The sequence below is a fragment of the Mycteria americana genome, chromosome 7, assembly GCF_035582795.1.
Source record: "Mycteria americana isolate JAX WOST 10 ecotype Jacksonville Zoo and Gardens chromosome 7, USCA_MyAme_1.0, whole genome shotgun sequence".
Taxonomy (NCBI): Eukaryota; Metazoa; Chordata; class Aves; order Ciconiiformes; family Ciconiidae; genus Mycteria; species Mycteria americana.
The window spans coordinates 65,973,321-65,994,747 of record NC_134371.1 but is presented as its reverse complement, the minus strand read 5'-3'; the positions used below and the strand labels follow the sequence as shown (position 1 = coordinate 65,994,747).

Genomic DNA, 21,427 nt, shown 5'->3' with positions numbered 1-21,427 from the left:
CATTAAACAAAATGGTGCTAAATCAGCATCAAAGGAAACAGGAGCCTAGTAAAAAGAAGCACCATCCATCCAAATGGATCTTGTCATAAGCAATGTAAGGGATTTTCCCCCTCGATGCTTTGTTCGTTACAAAGCTTGCAGACAATCACCAATTTTTGTGTTTTACAATAATCCACACAATGCCAAAAGTCTGGGATATGCAAGGAATCGGAATAAATAATATTATAACTCTTCTGATACATTGTCCCAACCCTACCTCACATACAATGCGTTACCAAATAACCCTCTCAATTACATACAATATTCACATTTAACTGAGATATGTATGGCTGATTGTTCTACAGTTTTTAACCCAGCTGATTAGCAAAAATAGCGCTAAGATCAGAAGGAAGCAGGATAATGATGCGGACTCGAAAATTATAATATTAATTTTTTTCTTAGGACTAAATGTATGGGGATTAAAGGGTGTTAGAAACAGTCAGATTTGGGGCTTTTTTAACATGGAAATACCCTCCATAAAATTTCCTAGTTGGCAGTTAAAAAATTCAGAATTTTCATTCAGGAAGACCAAAACAAATCGTGATATTATAGGCCAGCTTATTTAGAAGCAAGAAAAACAGTTGGTTAAACAAAATCACTTTGGCTTTCTTCAGTTCAAAATTCATCTCTGTCTTTGCGAGCTGCCACAGTAGCTTGAGGCAAATCTAATTTGGGTCCTTTCCATCCCACTCTCCTATACAGCTTATGCCTTTGGCTGAACTACATCTCAACTACCTAACATGTAATTACTTAACACAGACATATTAGGTTGCTAAATACTGGCAAAAGCAAGCAACCTATGTGCAGGCAGATCCTGATTCATTAAGCTGAAAAGTAAATTGGTCTGCAGACCATAGGTGCCTACTTCAACAAAGCCTACTGCCTTCTTGTCCAAATGAAAGAGAGCTACTTCATGTGTAAGTGATAAGCTTTCCTGGTTAAATGTCAAAAGAAAAAGAAAAAAAGCATTCTGCATCATTGGATCATTAGGCGTGTACATTGACGGACGTGACTGAGTTTTCATTACTAGGTTTCAGTGAAACAGTGCAGAATGAACATCTCTTGTAATGCACGGTTCACTACTCACTACGCTGACATGCATGTGGGTACACAATACATATATTTGGATGCCTTACTAAGTAACTAGATGCAATGTATTTGCAGCCAAACTCAGCTACCTGATCTCACGTTTTTGCTTGCAAACGATAATTTCAATAGGCTGATAATTTAGATTTCTGGCATTTTACAGTACAGTATTCCTAATAGCCTTTCTAAATACAAGGATCATCAATGAAGATGACGTGACTACTGCTATACTTCCAGAGTTGCAAGTAATCAGACTCTGGTTTGGTACAGTACATCACTAAGATTGCACAGGCAATTTAGCTTGTATTAATGACGGATTATTACTTATCAGAATGGTTTTTATTACTGGGTGTTTTTTTAGTGATTCACATGATAGCAACTCCTCTTTGAAAAAATAATTACCCCTTCTTCCAAACCGAAAGAAATGACAGACCAAAAATAATCTGATCAGTTACTGAAAGGACACCTTTGAATCTTTCAGCTAAGCTTCTGATACCTGCACAATCTTATTCCTCACCACATTCACACAGTATCCAGTTCTAATACCTTTACTGAGAAGATACTGATGCATTATAAAGGGTTCAGAAATGAGTCAGGAAAGCAATTACAAGGATTGAGAAGTATGAGAGTTCACATAAGAGTTTTGGTGAAAAACCTCAAGCAGCTCAGTGTTTTCCTTTAACGTAGAAAATTTCAGTCTGTGCAGGTCAGGCATGTCACTACAGTCTGCCAGACAGGAGTAGGAAGTTAAAATACAGATGAAAAATAAAGTGTATTCTCTAATTAATTCATAAATTTTGAGAAATGACAGCAACTCACAATCAACAACCTTTAAGCCTGAAGTGGGCTCTCCATCACAGGAAATTATAAAATCAAGACTGGTTCTAAGATACACTTTAAGTACTTAAACATTAACTTCAGGGAGTCCAACAGCCTCTAACTTGGAGGAAGTCAGCAAATTGTTTGAAATAGTCCTTCTGGTTTTGTGAATCCTGACTCATAAAGGAGACATCTCTGTTTTAAAAGTGATCTCAGCATGAGGCTTAAGCAAAAAAAAGAGATGAAGAACAAATCAGGACCAGGAAGAGGAAGAGTCAGGTAAAAAGAAGAAATGACCCAGAACTATTCTGAGAAATGCTTTTTTTTTTTTCCTCTTTTTTAGAACTGTATGAAAAATAAGAAAGGAGGATAATATTTGAGAAATTTAAATATTAAACAATCACAACAGGCTCAAAGTCTGCTCAAAGCTTCTCCTATGACTATTAAAAACAGAAATTCAAAGAAAAAGCTCCTAGTTTTCATACTAGAGAGAAAGTTCACAAGTCCACAATATTGCTAGAGTAGAAGAAAATACAATTATTCAGGCAGACAGAGCCTGAGACCAGAACTCTAGAAGTGGGCAGTGGGTATTTTTTTGTTATTATTTTTTGAAAGCTCTAAGCTTTTACTATTAGTTGATCTAACCTGTGACAGAGCCTGACAATGAAACAACACCAAACAGTACTCCTCACCTCTTGCAGCAGAGAGGAGGGAGAAGTGGAAAGGTACCATCTGCCAGCAGGACTCAGCCTGATGATAAGCAGGGTGAATGATGGTTCCCTTCCTTACAGTGGAAGAGGAATGGAAAATGTCACCCAGGAGACACTGTGAAGAAAACTGAGCTACCCGAATTTAGCCCAGCCTATTAAAGAATGGTTATTGGAAAGAGGAGGAATATCTCAGGCTGGAGAAATTGGCTGACAGGACACTCATGAAATTCAAGAAAGGGAAAAGCAAAGTTCTGCACAAGAGGTGGAAGGACGCCATGCCCCAGGACAGGCTGGGGACGGACTGTCTGGAAAGCAGCCTGGCAGAAAAGGACCGTGAGGTCCAGTGTACACCATATTGAACATGAGCCAGCGACGTGCCCTTGCAGCACTGACGGCCAACAGCCTCCTGGGCTGCGTTAGGAAGAGAGCCACCAGCAGGCCAAGGGAGGTGATCCTTGCTCCCTGCTCAGGAGACCGCATCTGGAGTCTTGTGGTTTATACTGGACTTCCCAGTACAGGAGACAGATGGACATACTGGAGCAAGTCCAGAGAAGGACCCCAAAGATGACAGAGGCACATCGTACAAGGGGAGACTGAGAGAGCTGAGACATAGACTTTAAGCCCAGAAAAGAGAAGGCTTGGAGGCGGGGGATCTTATCAACATGTACATAAATGTCTGATGGGAGGGAGTAAAGATGACAGAGCAAGACTCTTCTCAGTGGCACCCAGTGACAGTACAAACGGCAACGCACACAAACTGAAATACAGGAAACTCCATTTAAACAACAGAAAAAATGTTTTTATTGGGGAAAGGTGGTCAAGACACTGGAACAGGTTGCCCAGGGAGATTTTGGGATGTCCTTCCTTGGAAATACTCAAAACCCAACTGGCCACAGCCCTGAGCAACCTGCTGTACGTGACCCTGCTTTGAGCAGGGGAAGCTGAACTAGATGAGCTAGTCCCTTCTAACCTCAACCATTCATGTGATTCAGTGATCTCAAGATAGAAAAAAACATAAAATAAAATAGAAATCACAGGAATGTGTAGCTTTTCTGAGAAAAATTCTTTCTAACTTCTTACTGCTGAATCATATATTATGAAATAATGCCTCAAGTTTTGAGGAAGGAGACACCCTAAAACCTCTTTGCACCGTGCCAGTTTCAGCTCCTTTACAGTTGCTACAGCTCTTGGACGGACCCAAATGACAGGAAGCCAGAAAAATGTTACTATATTTGGAACGCTCTTCACTTGTAAATTCCATGGATTTTGACAGCATGTAAGTGTAAATATCCTCTGATTCATCCTTTTAGTTTTGTTTGAAATTGTAACATGTTGTAATTTATTGGGGATAGGAAAAGACCAAAGAAAGACAGATAAAGGGACCCCATACTTAAGAGAATCTTGTTACTTATTGTTCTCTACCATTTGCAAAGCATGGTGTTTAAAGCTTGTTGCTACAATCCAGTTTTATGAAGAACTGGCAGCTACAAGCTGACCTGAAAAATATCATCATCCCTTTCTCTCAGCCTTCAAGGAAATCCCTCATATACTCTGAGGCATCTGGCATCAAAGGCCTTGGAAGAGATAGAAAACTGGCAGAACTAATGGATTGACCATTCCCTTCACAGCTGCTGTAACATAAGTTAATATTGACTGGACTGGACTGTCAATAATGGACACTAATGTGTCCCTGGACTAATTCAGAATCTAGATTCACCCTGGACTGAATCTTCCATTTTCAGCCTAAATGTAAAGAACTTCCAAGGATTAAAACTGACTAGTTCTGACAAAATACAAAACCTAAGCAGACTCTATTTAAGTGTAAAAAGTGAGGTATACAATACCATTCTCTTCATTAGTTTTGTATGTGGAAGTAGACACTGGCAGATGCAAGAATATAACTATTCATATAATAACATGTTGTTCATGAATAAACAGCCTGCTGTTTTGTCACTTGTTTGAATGCCTAAAGGAACACAGAGCTGCACCTACATTTGAAAACCCAGCATATCATAAAGCCTCTGCACAGTAAGAAGGACAGCAGGCTCAAGAGAGTCACAGCTATCTTGTCAAAGCCCCAAATCATATCTGGTTTTCTTTATTACCAATTTCTGAATAAGTACTACAAATGAAAGAACATTAGAAAAGAACGTCCATGCAGTCTTACAATTCTACAGATCCTTCTTTTCAGGGCATTAAAAAATGGCATACACAAGTACCCCAGTACATGAAAACATCAAGCTTCTAGTCCCCAAAGTCCTGGAATTAAGGGAAGAGTTACAGACAAGAGATTGCAAAGTGCTCAGGCTGTACACTAAAACACAGTCAGAGTGCTGGAACTGGGAGGGTGACACTGTTGTACTGATGTATGGGAGTAAAGACCACTAACCATAAATGCACTTTAGAGTCAAGCCAAACCCTTCATCACTGAAAACACAGTGCCAACATTAAAAAAAAAAAAAAAGAAATAAAACCAGAAGAAATCCTACTGGAGATGGATTGAGGCAATCTGTGGAAAATGGGAAGCATTCTTCTTGAAGGTGGCAAAGAAGGATGAGTGGGTAAAAGACCCAGAGTAGGATTTAAGTAAAGGGATGTATAAGGACCAGAGGGTGTTCTTCCTTACACCATCATCACCTGCAAAGTCAAAATCAAACATGAAAGAATTCTACCAGTCTTATGCTAAAGCAAATTAAGCAAAGCTAGTTTTAGAGTTATGAAACAGAGAGAGAAGTGCTGCTTGAAGACAGGCATAAAACACTGAACTCCATATTATCCAGTCATGTGAAAGTTTAAGGGAAAAAAATCCAAGTAATTTTAAGAAAGAGTTTATCATTTTGTGAACAGGATTGTTGATGATGGTTGTCTACAAAACCCTATCTGCTGATATCACAGTCTGTCCATGCAAGAGTTATTTTCATTAACATATTAATTTCGAGCACTCAAAGTTCAAGCAAGCACTGAATTTCCATAAAACCTGTGAGATTTAAACAATCCAAATACTTTTCTCAGTTTTGCCTCAGATGTTCATAAAGATCCCATATGTATGAGCGGTGTATTTACCCACTTTTGAGGATGTGGCTGTAAATTCCTAGTCAGGAAAAGATGGAAAGTGGGTTTATGAAATCCTTATCATGTTGAAGGGCTATATTTCCAAGTATGAAGCTTGCTTTTCAAAAAAATACTTCGTTAAAATCAGTGTGCTGCTCCATCACAGATGAAAGAAGGTGACCAACGCCCCTTTACAAAAGATAGCATTTTAGCCTTCAACACACGCTCTACAAGAACAGTAAAACCTCTTCTGCAGTACCTGAAATGCGCTCTCAGACAAAGGCACCATCTTCAACCAAAAAAAGACCTGGCATAAAATATTACCATTCAATAAAAAAATCATTATTTGGTCCCTTAAGTAGCCCCTGAAGTAGAGGGCTGTGGTGAAAATTTATCAGGCATTTTCCTCCAAATGGAATATATGCTTCAGTACCCTAAGAGGTCTATAGAACATGAAATTTTAACGGAATTGTTAATGTCTTTCTAGGTTTTATAATACCACAAAGACATACTCACCATGTGCTTTTACCACAGCAGATAAATGCTAATGCCTGTAGTATACAACACTTTCATAGTGGTTTTGAATACAAGCCATATTCTACTCTCTTGGTGGGCAAATTAATGGGATCAATAAATTTTGTAGTATCTCCAGATAAGACTCTTTACCTTCACAAATGTGATCAGTAAATTCACGATGTACAGAAGGGACCACAAACAGCTTATTATGTGGATTCCCTGAAAGGTTAGTCTGCTCTGAGAAATGTAAAATGTCAAAGGCCTGGGAATTTTCATATGTGAACCCACGCCTTGATGTGGGAAAGGTTTGTGGAAGATCCTAAAGGTCAGATGTGAGGGTCTCCCTTATCAACAAGGTCGTATGTTAAGTTAAACTGAAACTAAGAGAAGCGTACTACCTGGAACAACAAACACCACTCTGATTACAGTAAATATATTTTTAAAGGGCAAGACATTTTAAAAGTGATGTTTAAAAGCGTATTTATCAGAATAAAGAAATATGTACATTTAAAAAGTTGTTCTCAGGTAATTTCCATAAATATTTCCAGTGTCATGGAAGTTAAAGCTACTTCAAAAAAAACGTCTAGTCATAACTATTCATCTATAGTTCCCTCTGATTGGAAACAATAATGATTTCACTAGAGATTAAAAAAACCACATAGCTTTTCTGCCTATTTTAAACTGGTAAACTATGAATTTACTTTTGTTACAGTAAGAAAATTTTGCTAATTTTATCTTGTGACATTTTCCTTTGTTTAGAAAGAAGTGATGATTCAGAGCCTGCTAATCTTTTAGACAAGATATGTGAGAAAAAAATACTATTATCTCTCTTTACAAGGGGAACGTGCGGGCATTAAAATGCATCCTTGTATTTGAGCTAAATAAACCTTGAGCAGACATACATGGACTTGGACAAACTTGAGAACAGAAAAGGAAATTCCACTAGAATTACTTCAGACTTATTAGGTTTTCAGTTTTGTTTTAATTTTTGGAGGAGTTTTTGACCATGTACAATCTCCCTTCAACCTACTCCTACCTCAGTTATCTGGCAATTTCAAGTTCCTTAATCTGCAAGCCAGCTAAGTCTACTGCTTTGAATTCTTTTCTGTCAGCCGTAGCACGCTATGATGTGCCTCCTCAAAGCGCAAACTCTGACTGTTTGTCCATGTGAGTTACTTATACAAAAGGAAGGTAATTTGTTTAATGTGCTGAAGTTAACGGCAGCTGGGACTGGTCACTTACGGGACAGCACCCTGAAGCAATAGTATAAATATAGCTTGAGATGAGTTTGTGCAAGGTGTGATCCTGTGTTTGCTGTGCTCAGTGTAGCATTTGTGGGCTCCTGGGAGGAGGTCTGTGCAGTAGTGATGGTGCCTCACCACCAATGCCGACACCTTGGGAGCTGGTAGGAAAGAGTCTTCCACTATACAAGACCATTCCAGCTGCAGTTTGACCAGCGCTGCCCGAGTGACTGAATGGCACTTTCCTGGTAGGTGGGATCTACACTGTCCTGATTATTGTAAATTGACTAAAGGAAAGCTGAGCCTACTCAGAGTGCTCTTCCCAAGTCCAACCACTCTGAACGCTCATTAAAACAAGAACACCCCCCCCCCCCAAACTTTAATTGGAACAATGTCACTATTCCCATTTTCCCATGTACAGGGACACTGATAAGATCAGGGGTGGCAGAAAGCAAAGCACTTCCACAGCCCACAGCACAGACCTCAACATTGTTGAGTAGCTTCTGGGCAGGGAGTGAGTTGCTTTGTTTTGGTGTCTTCTTCTGAAGCTAAACCCTTCCAAGAGACTCTAAGAGGCACAGTTTAGAAGATAAATTCAAAGGAATGGAGGAGTAGTTGCTATCTGATTTCCACATTCATACAGAGAGCTTCTTGCTCCCTCTTCATAGACACGTGAATGAAGGTCACTGTCCTGCTTTTTTCTGATTTTATCACACAGCTAAATACAATGAATGTAACACCTTCCTTTACAAAAAAGGCAAGGTTAGACAAATGGTCATGGAAATAACCATGTATTCTACCTAAGGCCAGGTTTCAGCATTATTATGCAAAACAAAGAGTGTCTTATACTTTGGATACACCTAAGGTAATCAGCCCAAGAATCTGAAAATCAAAGGATTTCTCAAGGCAAGTAAATGTATGTGCTCTTCAGAAGCTTCAAGTTCTAGCCTACAGTTTGGTGCAATTCTGGAGGTCAGATTCTGCTTCTCCAATTCCAGCAGACACGCACCCAGGTATTCTCTGGTTCATTTCTTGAAAATCAACGCAATTGCCCAGGGAACCAGACACTTTCCCCATTAACCCGGGAAAACATTTTTGTCTTGCAAGAAACGCCTATCAACAGAAGTTAATTTACTGGTTTATTTTGTAAACATTGTGTTTTAACAAAAATGTAAGCCTGATATTGGAAATTAATTATTTTTGTCTTGCTAAATGTTGAGCCATATATAGATTAGTTTTATGAGGCTTCCATCACAACAACAGGCCCTTTTTATTAATGGCTACTTTATCATTTAAGACATGTATGTTTAGTTACTTAAAATGGCAAATTGCTTTGCACTGTCCTTGAAGTGCATTGCATAAATATTGTATTAAAGCCTTAGCTTACACTTCATAAATAATATATTTTAAAAATACTCTTCCATGAGACCATCAGCTGCCAAGATGTTCCATTTTCTGGTAAAAACATGTATTTATTGCAAGTCTTACTTTAACTTGTTGAAGATTTGCTAAAAGCCACATGTGATAGATGTTGTAAGAATTGTATTCAAACTAAAACCTCCGGAAGCTAAAAGTCTAATAATCCTAGTAGGTTTTATACCTTTGCATAAGCAGTTTCAGTTGCAGGGGGAAAAGCTGAAATCTATTCAAGGAAGCTTTCAAGTACAATTTTCTGATAACCTGAAAATGACTTATAGTATATTCTGTGATGAACAGAGAAGTTTATAGGTTTCATTACATTTCATTTCACTACAGTCCTCCCTACACTATTTCCATTTCATGTTACTGCATTTAAACTGCTGTACAAACTTGTTCAAAGTGCTAGACATTAAAAAAAAAAAAAAATCAAAGGAAATTTCAGATAATTAACTTTGATGAATGAGCATATTTTAATTCATGTCTGGTAATATTCTTGTTAATGACATGTCTGCTTAGGACATCCATTAAAAGTCCATTAACTTAACAGGGAAAGTCTAATAAAGTTATCCTGGAAATTTTCTGGTATATTAACATTATGGACTTTTAATGAATATCTGCTGTAGGAATTGCTATTAGCAAGGCTACCATTCTAATTAAACTTAGGCTCTAAGAGAGTGAACAAAAAACAGTATGAAGATAATAACAAGCAGAAGTAGCACTTTTTTTTGAAAATTACTATAAGGGAGATTGCTACAGGTCGCAAAACATGCTATCAGTAACAGCTATAAATTATTACATTGTGGCTTTTTTTCATAGCCTGCCATCCAATATACCCATATCCTTCCTTCATGGAATCAATTGCTGAGGCTCCCATTTACTTCTCTACTGTTGAGGCCGAGCAGTACTAAAAGGCTAGCCAGGCTTTTCAGAAAGGTAGAGGATACAAAATTTAAACACAGTTTTTGATGACAATGCCAAGTAAAAAGTGTACTTAGGAAAGCTGTTACCTATGGGCATCCAGCTTTGTTATCAACCCATCTGAAGCTTCATCAAGTCCTGCTACATTTCTGCTGACATTCACAATAATACAGGAAAAGATCTTTTTCGATGTATTTATCTTTTTTATATATTTTATATATATATATTTTATATCTATGTATGTAGCTTGTTTTATGTACATGTATAAAACAAAGCAACCCCAATATACCTATTTTTTCATACTTATCCTTCACCAAATCCTCCAAACCAATCATTTTCCAGAAACTGTCATCCCAACCTCCATCTGAAGTGTATGTCCACTTGCACACTACTGTACAGAGGGACCTAGAAAAGATACAATATAGGCATGGAATCAGGCAAATGAACACATTCGGTTTTAAACTTATGACTAGAAAGAAGTTTGTGCAAAATGATCTCTTCATTCACTGGTCAAAAATTCCAAGCATAATGCTAATGTTAAAAAAAAATTGGTTACTGTTTGGAGTGCATGTCTTGAGATACCTTAAAAGGACCTTATGTTTAAGATTCTTCTCTGCTGAAACAACTCCTGGTCTGGCCACTTCATTGCATAAATCAGTCAAATAACAGGCCATGCATATGCCTAGAAGACAGCATAGCATGAACATAACAGCTCTTTAGCAAGCAGCTCAGAGAAAGATTCCTGCTTTTCCAGGCTGTACCTAAATAGCAATGTTTTGCACACAGTATGTCCTTAGAAAAACTTTCTATTACTTATGTTCAAGCTGAATTACAATTCACAGGAGATTATGGATGCACTGATAATTAGGTTAAATGGCACCGCTTCAATACCTGCAGGTACAAAATGCCTTTATCAGGTGAATGTGTACAAGCAAGATCGCATGTAACTACCACAGCTTCCGCATAGCATGTGTTCAAGTACCACTATCATTAGGTCTGTATTTCAGCAGAAGCCGATGACAATTCAGTGACATGCTGAAACAGCAGTAGCCGTGACACAGCTGAGTGCAGTATTAAGTTCTTGTTTCAAGTCTCATTCCTGATAAGCTGATGCTGAACTTCATTGTGACAGTACAGCATCACAAGGGCAGACTACAGGAGCAGAATATAAACAAAAGACAAGAGAACTTGCAGAAATGTCTATCACAGCAAATAGAATGTTTTCCTCCCAAAATGATCCATGTCCCCAACCTCTCATTCCCCCCAAAATACAAATAACGTTCCTCAAGATTTAGTATTACACAGACTGTTTTCTGTTTGAACACTAACAACCATCTCAGAAGATCAGTATTTAATTGCGCTCATAAGATCAGTATTTAATCTGTTTAGCTTCAGAAATGCATATTTTAAATGCATCATGTTCCATTTCATTCTGGTTTTTGGAATGACCATGTTTTTACAACCAGAGGACTGGTGATGTTCATTCACAATCCCACTGTTTATAAAGGTGCATTGTTTGCTCTTTGCAATCAGATAATTTATTAACATTACACATTTTGGGGAAAAAAAAGAAATAGAGATAACTATTTATATCCTTATAAATACTGTGGAGATTATTTTAGGGTTACCCTTCAAACAATTTTGAACACACACACACACACACACACACACCTTTTTTTTTAAAAAAAACAGTTTAAGAATAGATCAGACAATTACAATTCAGTGTCTGGTTTGAAAACAGAAAAGCACATGACCTGTAACTACAGCAATGACAATGTTGATATAAAAAATTCCAATTTCCAAGGATTTAAAAGCCAGGCACAGAAATCTGATTAGGATCGTGATGAAAACTGGGTGAATAAATAAATACATTCTAGGCTGAAGAAAATGCTGGGAAAAAATAAACATTTTCCCCAAATCAGCTCAAACCTCTCATTAAACGGAAAAATAAAGACAGCGTATTTGAAATAAAGGTAATTTCATCACTTTAGGAAAAATTTAGACATAAAGAGTGAAACAATAATGAATCGTTTCCCCAAATACGGTAAATATCAAATCATAACAAATTATCATCAGAACTGAACATGTATTTTTCTAATTAGATCAATGCTATGAACAGTTGGCAGCCGGTCACCAGTGGTGTTCCCCAGGGCTCTGTGTTGGGGCCAGTTCTGTTTAACATCTTTATCAATGATCTGGACGAAGGGATTGAGTGCACCCTCAGTCAGTTTGCAGATGACACCAAGTTGTGTGGGAGTGTTGATCTGCTGGAGGGTAGCAAGGCTCTGCAGAGGACCTGGACAGGCTGGATCGATGGGCCAAGGTCAGTTGTATGAGGTTCAACAAGGCCAAGCGCAAGGTCCTGCACTTGGGCCACAGCAACCCCATGCAACGCTACAGGCTTGGGGAGGAGTGGCTGGAAAGCTGCCAGGCAGAGAAGAACCTGGGAGTGTTGGTTGACAGCCGGCTGAATATGAGCCAGCAGTGTGCCCAGGCGGCCAAGAAAGCCAATGGCATCCTGGCTTGTATCAAAAATAGCGTGGCCAGCAGGACTAGGGCAGTGATCGTCCCCCTGTACTCGGCCCTGGTGAGGCCGCACCTCGAATACTGTGTTCAGTTTTGGGCCCCCCTCTACAAGAGAGACTCGCTGGAGCGAGTCCAGAGAAGGGCAACGAAGCTGGTGAAGGGTCTGGAGCACAAGGCTGATGAGGAGCGGCTGAGGGAGCTGGGATTATTTAGCCTGGAGAAAAGGAGGCTGAGGGGAGACCTTATCGCTCTCCACAACTGCCTGAAAGGAGGTTGTAGAGAGGTGGGGGTTGGTCTCTTCTCCCAGGTAACAAGTGATAGGACGAGAGGAAATGGCCTCAAGTTGCGCCAGTGGAGGTTTAGACTGGATATTAGGAAATTTTTCTTCACTGAAAGCGTTATCAAGCATTGGAACAGGCTGCCCAGGGAAGTGGTTGAGTCGCCATCCCTGGAGGTATTTAAAGGACGTTTGGATGAGGTGCTTAAGGACATGGTGTAGTGGTGGTCTTGGTAGTGTTAGGTTTACAGTTGGACTCGATGATCTTAAAGGTCTTTTCCAACCTATACGATTCTGTGATTCTGTGAACTATTGCCATGCCCTGAAAAATGCTCTAAGGCTGAGAGTTAAATGTCATGGCTCTCCACTTTCAAAGATCACAAAGCAACTCCCTCTGAGTCTCCATGCTTGTCCAAAGAGAAACCGGAGCAGCCTTGCTGGACTCCAAAGAGCATGTTTTAAACAGGGGCTAGTTCTTCCATACGCCTCACTCTGAGCAACACCACACTACATATATAGGCCCACTGAAACAGCATGAACAGGGAGAGACCACCCCTTGCCAATCCACTGAATTCGGCATATCAGAGCCCTCTTACTGGAGATGGCTGCACTGAACATACTCTAGTATGAAATGGCAATGGGGCTGTGAGCATTTTCATCCTACTTGTGTAGACTTATAAATGCAAACTGCTTACAGAAAAAGGATAAATAGCTGATTTCTGATTGAATTTTTAATACAATACAGAAAACATGAACTGGGAAGGACACCTCTTCCCAAATGAATTAACTGGCAGATCTGTAAGTGGAAGGTTCTGATATGAAGACCAACCTCAAAATCTGAGCTAAAACAGTAACCCATTATGTTGGTAGGTCTTATTTTCATGGCCACAAGAACCTCAAAACACTTGTAAATGCTGTCCAAGCATTTACACTTCTCTGGAATTTAAGCTCCTTCTTCCACCCTTGCCGCTACTCAATTGCCACGTAAAAAGTACATGTTTCATTGAACAATATAGCTTTATACAAACCCTTAATATCTAAGAGAAAGTATTATACTGCAGAAAGGCATTCTGGTCTCTTAGATAATAGTTCAAGAAAAAAGGATTTCTTTGAGAGGGCCGTAATGACAGATTAATTTCACTACATGGTTCAAAAGAACCTGGATGTGTTGAACTCAAATCCCTGCCACTTATCTGATGAGGTGCTCTAATAATTACACACAGCTGCTCAATTTGTATATCCTAGAGAGCTGTAGGCACATGTAGAGAGAGCAGTTTATTCATGGTTTTTCACCTTTGAATACCAATGGCATAGATATATATTAGCTTTATGGGCAATCACTCAGAAATTCTCCTCCAGAGTATCACCCTGAGGAAGTGATAGCACAACACGTAACTTGGAAAAACTGTATCCAGAAAGACATTATGGTAAAGAGGAAGCTGAGGAACGAAATCATTACACCTACAAAGCAAGCCTCAACTATTAGAAAATTTTGTATTTCACAGTAACTCCTAAATTTTATAAGATGAAGGGCAGACATTAAACAGAAACAGTACTGATATTCAATGTGGTATATTCCTTTTTTCCTAACTATTTGGCAGTATTGCCTCAATTATTTGGCCATAAACACCAGACTTGCACTAGCTGAAGCTGGATGAACCAGATGGATAGAAGCAAATGTTCCCCTTACTTCACTACCAGGACTGGGTTCAAAGGTGCTGAGTTAATAGGCAATCATTGAGGCAACAGTCCTCTCCCGACTGCCTAATCTAACGCAGGACTTGAGAAGACATGGTGTGGAACCCCTCAGTAGCACAGGCCATATGTAACTAGGCTGAAATACCACGAATTTGAAGACTGTTTTCCTCAAACATATTCCCAATACAATGAAATGAAACATTTCCTTTCTCTGTTCAGAACAAAAAGTTTTGCTTAGCATACTCCTACCAAAAAAACCAACCCTTTTGCATGGAAAACTTTTATTTTATTTAAACCAGATTTTCAACAGGAACATGATTATGTTTAGAGTTTCTTACAAATTCTAGTCTACAAAGAACTATAGGATCCTACTTGCATCCAACAGCCTCAAGAAAAAGAATCCCTGCCACATTCTTTACAAAGTAGATTTAGCTGGGCACAGCATATTACACAATCCTTTCTATTACTGTCTAGCTCTGAGTTTTTGCACATCTCTTGCTGAGGACTGACTGTGGATGTGCTGAAGTCCTGTATGACCAGAATCTCAGCATTCTGAAAAACCCACCAGCAGTATGTCCTCATAAGAAAACCATGAGGTTCAGGGAGTCTGTAGCGATTGAACACACACTGATAATTCCCAAAATGCTGTCTGGAAGCAACTATTTGCCCCCATTGACCTTCAAAAGGATCCAGGGCAACTAGACTCATGGCCAAAGAAACTCAGGTGCTCAAAGTTAGTTGATATATGGCTCTTCCCACACTGTCTACCCATTCTGAGTATTATCCCTCACTCTGTTGTACTTCTTGGAGAGAAGGAAACCAGGTACACTCGTTAAAAATTGGAAATACTGTATGCATACTCTATGCATAAAAATTTATCTAAAATATAAAGGTCACAAAAAATTTCTCCACACCTACTTAAAAGTTACCACAGCTTTACGCTTTGGTCTGTTCTTTGCTGACACCATCTCCCACACTCCAGGAGGGATAAAGCAAGCAAGGACATGACTCCCAACTCTGCAGAGATTCTGCCCTGTCTGGAAGAATACTTGCTATCTTTGACAACAAAACACAGTTCGGGGTGTATTCTATAACTGCAGTAGTCTTCTGGAAGTAATTCTAATTTTGAGTATAAATTAATTTAAAAGTCCTATTAACAAGGATGGTTACTAAAAGCAGCAGTTGGTCCCTGAAAAGTGACCCCATAAGGTATTTATACATGATCTTCCATTCAAGAGGGTTGGTAGACTACTAGTTAGCCTGGAAAATGAGTCAGCCACCAGATTTAAAGGCAGAGTACCCTGTCTTGATCACCCTGAAGTGAATGGAAGCTTTGCTCTTGATTCCGTGAAAAATGTCCTTGCAACCTGGCTGTTGTACTGAGAGTGACTTGGTGGTGATGAACTAAAACCAACTGCACCTGCTGAGGACGGTACCAAAGCTAAGTCCTACAGAAGCCAGGATAGGGTATAGTTAGGTCCCAAAAGGAATAGCATGCAATAGGATAAAGTAACTTTCTGTGGTCTGTTGGCCAGATTTATTTAAAGCTACAAAGAATCAAGAACCAAGAAAGCTGTGTGATGTTCTGAAGGCAACAAGGAGACCTGAAACAATGGAGCGTGACTGTCACAACATCAAACATATTTCTCCTTTTGTTCTGCAAACTTCAAATTTAAAACAGATTTTGAATTCAAATTGAAAACCAGGGCTTAGGTTCTGCTCAAGTGAACTTCTCCACATACTGACATCTGGACCAAGCTGTCAATGTTCTCCCAAATTATGCACCCCACAGTCTCGAGGCTTTTTACAAAAATGAGCAATTCACCACTCTAACACAGTCACAGATCTGACTGTGGTTTTTGCAAAAATGTTCCAGACAAAAAAACTAAGACACAGCACACATACTCCCAGCATCCAAGCTTTATATTAAACAGAACTGGGCATTGGTACTGCAAGAACCTGAAATACAGCAGAGGTTATCACAGAGCAATAGGAAACATGTAATTATTCTCTGCTCCATTATGGCTAATGCCATATACATTAATAAATGACCTTTGAAATAGAAGCAGATTATTAGATCCACATACACCACTGGCATTTATACCTGTCACGCCAATGTCTCTGCCTGCCTGGTGTATTTGCCTGCTTTGGGGGAAATGGGAAAAGAAGAAGGCAATTTGTCCTAAAGGAATACTTTGCAGGTAATAGGAGAAAAAAATGTGACACCTAGTCATTTAGTCTTGAAATGTATGAAGCGCATGAGATGCTGCCCATGTTAAGTGTTTGCTAAAAAGAATCAAAGAGAGGTGGGTTGAGTTCACAGGGGTGTAAGAGGAGCTGCACCTGTTGTCACTCAGTTACTACAGTAGATCTCTCAGGCAGATTAGTTTTAAACCACAGGGCCAAGTCGGGTGTGCTCTATTTCACATACGCTGTCTGCATTTTACTCATTTCACCTATTCAACAGCCCTTTAATTGCACGTACACAAACCGAAACATGTCAGGGTCTGTTCCATCCACCCAACCGTGCAAATCCCAAGTTCCTAATATTTACAACACACCACTTTTTATTATTATTGCCTTTGACCCAAAGCCTATGAAATTCCTGCCTGCCCAAACCCATTGTCTTAGCACAGCAGTACAATATGACTCTTGCCTGAAAAGGGTTTTCTTCTTCTAACAAAACATTAAACATGCCAAACAAAAAAGACAGGTGGAGAAGCCTGTTTGGAACAACTAGCAGACACATACCAGTTGCACTGAGAGGCCTCGACTTTCAGTCTTTGCATGTTTGAGGACTTAAACCTAGCCAATAAAGGTAGCAAGGCAATTATGGTGATCAGCATTAGCAATTCTACTAGCTTCATCCTTTCTATGGTCTGGATAACACTTACATTTGTCATAAATAATAAAAAGTAGTCTGTCTGCCATTTAGGTTTTTTAAAGAAGTTAAAAATCACAGCAAAATCAGAGCTTTCTCTCCACTTTGAAATCTTCATTAAAATGGCACAGAAAAAAAAAAGATCTATAATATATCTAAGTATAGATATAAAACTCTAGGCCAAATTTCATTCCTTCTGCATGATGCCATGAAAAGCCAGTATTTGTTAACATTAAGGTCAATGGATTAAACTCCAGATGTCAGCCTTCAAGAGTTAATGTTCCAAAAATTATTTGGATCTTCCTTTTTTTTTTTTTTTTTTTTTTTTATTTAGAAGTCTTCATTATCTCATTTTAAACACCTTCAGTATTGAATTCACCATGAGGAAAACTGAATCTCAGAAAACAGCTCTTCAGTTTCAAAATATAAAGTTTTAGTAGAAAAGATTTCTTTTTACTACAAGTGTGGAAGTTTGGTAGAAGATACCAATCCACAAAGTCACCAACCCAAAGGACAGTGAATAGCTTGTGACCTATCAGGTGGATACATTGAAGCCAATGATGATACTGATATTTGACTATATAATATCTTTCCAACCCTTTCAAGCCAAATTTTTTGTGTTGAAAAAAAATTATATTGAAGTACTACATTTGGCCTAAAGATTTCACAGGTTTTCTCTAAAATCTGTGTTTAAAGTATTTGTTTGAATTTCAAGATACGCTATTCCCTCCATTTTATTCTGAACACTGCTGACTCAGTGAACTTGTATGGTCTTAAAAGACTCCTTCATAATCAACGAGACTAAATTTTGGTTTAAAAATTTGTGAACTTGTATTCAGCAGCTCTGTTGGCCTCACACCTGGAAAGTCAGAAGTCTCACTGGACTGGTGGTGCAGCTTTTATTTAAAAATGTAAAACAGGTCTCCCTTCCTCTACCATAAATCTCCCTGCCAAAGCACAGTCCATGAAAGAGTAACATACTCTTTTAGGTAAGAGGAAGGCTCTTAGGGAACTGCAGCTACATCACAGCCCTTGAGGGACTGGTATCCTTCAAATCTCTGACCAACAGACATAGGCATTACACCAGTACTTCAGAATTTATTTATCAGACAAGGAAATGCATGGGGCTGTAAGGAGTAATGGGGTTTGTCCAGTTTCCACCAAGGTGAAATGCAGAGTTTCTTTTGAATTTGTGAGGTATTAGATCAGACTTCATCTCTGCTCGGGGAAACCTACGCTACAGATCCAAGCACAAAAATGGTCCCTATGCCTCAAAGGGCAGCTGTCCCAAGGCAGGCAAAACAGACAGATATGGCCATGACTGTTTTTTTCATGCAGTAAGCAGGAGCTCCAACTCTGGCAAAGGTTGCACCACGAGAAGAAAAGCACTGGCTGAGCACATTTCACAAATATTGTCTCCATGCCCACTTGCTGGCCAGCACCATTTCAGTATTATGTAAGTTCTCGACAATATCCAGGAAGAAAATACAAGAAAACAATTTCTTGTACAACCATAACAGTTTCCTTGGAGATTACTTCCAGGACCTCAATGAGAGGAGGCATTTCAAGGCAGACATATTACCATGGGCTTTTAGGTCTTTTGTCAGGATACAGCACGTAGAAGCAGGACTCTTGACTCTTCTGAATGCATACCACCACGTGTGCGTGTTGAAGTCCCACTCACAGACCTCAGCAGCAATCAGTGAGCAGGAAAGAAAGTCTTTCAATTAGTAAATCAAAAAGTTAAAATTATTTCTGTAAAGGGGAAAAAGCAGTAATTAACTCAAACCTCACCCTAGTATTTGGTGTTCATGCTATAACACTTAGGAGGTTTTTGGCTGCCTTTTTAAATCACATAATTTTCTAAGCAAATATGTTGCTTACTTAAAGGGATAGATTTTATTGTATGAAAAATACAATTCATATTTGCAATTTTCTACACCCACATCTATAATTAATATCCTCTGATTACAGCCACTCCCTGACAAGATTCCATGTTATATTTAAACCCTGGGTGCCTCTTTGAAAGAAAAAAACCCAACAACAACAATAGGATCATTTTCAAAGACTACATAGCAGCACAAGGTTTCAAAGCAGCAAAGTGCTTTAAACTCTGATATCAACCTACTGACCACCCCAACCAGAGTTAAGAGTGACCTCCAATTACCACCACAATAAGCACAGAAGTCTCTTGAGAAGTATAAAGCATAGATGTTTCCTGTACTCCAGAAGAGGTATGAGACTGATGTTGTATTATACAGATGTACCTCGAACTTAAAGACAGACTGTTGGGAAAACCAATTCTGTGCCACTCAGACTTTAAGGATCAATCCACATAAATAGAATGCTGTGTTGGATAAGGTACCTTAAAAAAGTAACCTTTGTACATCTTGCCAGAGATGTGAGAGTATGCATTTGATATATAAGTATTGTAAGAAAACTTGCATGTTTTACCTTTTCATAAATACACACACACACTTATACACATACAGATAGTTACTTTGGATTGGGAGTTACCTGTCTGTAATTGTTTGCTGTAATCTATTTAAACCTGTCATTAAAAAAAAAAAATAAATAAATGCATCAAACACTGCAAGTGTCCAAAAAACTGTACAACAAAAGGTGAATCACACTAACTAAAATGATATTATGTTTCTTTTACTATTTGTAACAGAGTCCAATTAAAATTAAAAAGTGTGTTTCTCTTTAGGAACACACTATCAAAAGATTTAAAGACTCAGACTCTTAAATTCAGCATTCGTAGAAGAAGTTATGTCATCAGACCTGAAGGGAAACACCCATCTCAAGTGCAACACATTGAGTCAGATTAATCCCTTGTGTACATCCAATAATTTCAGTGGATTCATACCAGGGATGCATTTAGCTAAACATGTTGAGTTGGACCAGAACGTACAAAATAAGAATATTTTATCCACCCACATATGCCTCACCATGTCATGAGGCAAGGGGAAGCAAACAGTCAGCAGACTGCTTGCTTTTTTATTAATTTCATTCTGTATTATATTACAGACACCCAACCAAGATTCAAGCCCATTGTCTTCAGCATTGTTGAAAAACACATAATGAGACACAGTCCTAGACACAAAAATGTATTGTCTAGACAAATCAGACATAGCACGTGGGATTGGAAATATTAATCTATTCCCTTAAAAGATGGCAAACAGAGGCAAAAGAAATTGAGTGACTTGGCCAAGGGTCAAAGAGTAAACCTCATTCAGACCCCTGAATTGAATCTTGAACTCCAGAGATTCAGTCTAGAGACCCAGGCAGAAAGATACCATCCAGATACTATGATGCTGAACATATTAAAAATCTTCCTATGCACAGCTACAGTCTAAATCTTTAAATGTGAGAGTAACAAGAAGCATGCACATATATAAAATTGAATCTCTTTGCTACTGTAAGTTTTAAAAGCTTAATAAGCAGAGGTGAGGTTATAAAAATCATCCAAAAAATGGCAAGGTAAATGAAAAGCAAAACTGGAAATAAAGCCCACATACCCAGCCACTCCAGTCCGACAGCCTGCCCTCTGGACATACCTCCTGCCATTATGCAACATCAGCAGTGTTTCAGTTCAATTTATTCAGAAAAAGATACTCTTTCAAGCTCAGTATTTCAAGCAAACCACTCTGCAATAGGAAGTCATATATCTATTTCAATTAAGAGCTTGTATTTAAAAAACGTATCTTCTCCTGTTACCTTCTTCAGGCATTTAAAATTATTACACAATTAAAACTGAAAGTATTGGTATAGAGAGCCAGTATACAGCTTTCCTCTGGAAGTCTAAGCTTGAGCAAATTTACCATAGTTCAAGGCTTCACCAAACACTCAATGCAGTTAGTCAAAAGATTAAGCAAAGACTACAAGTAACTGAGAAAAAGGAAGATCAGGTTTCAGGCAAGCTCCCTCACCACCATATGGCTTTTGCTAGAGCGAGATTACTCCCTTACAGCAAACCTTACCATCATGGCAGCACACTGCTGCTCACATCCACACGTGCATCCCCTAACACATCTGTCAGTACCAGTCAGTGCTTCAGCCGCTGGTCCTCACGTGGCCACACGTATCCTCACATCTCTTAGCTGTATTATCATAGACTTTATTATTCCACAGGATTGGCATCAGCAGGCTATAGGAAGACTTCAGTTATTAGCTCCATGACACTTTATCCTTCTACTGTGTGAAAAGTAAACATGGGACGTGCACCACCAGCATCCATGCTGAG

At 38.9% G+C, this 21,427-nt stretch overlaps 1 protein-coding gene across 13 annotated transcripts in view; it reads right to left on the bottom strand.

Annotated features, from left to right (window-relative positions):
* The window catches only part of FGGY (FGGY carbohydrate kinase domain containing), a 328,528-nt gene that overhangs the window by 80,795 nt on the left and 226,306 nt on the right, over positions 1-21,427 (bottom strand). For 12 of the 13 annotated variants that reach the window (XM_075508846.1, XM_075508847.1, XM_075508848.1 and 9 more), the window contains one exon: positions 10,089-10,204. In XM_075508846.1, coding sequence (XP_075364961.1) covers positions 10,089-10,204 — 116 coding nt within the window. Of the gene's footprint in view, positions 1-10,088; positions 10,205-21,427 lie in introns of those variants that run through there. The other variant, XM_075508859.1, reaches the window with a different exon arrangement.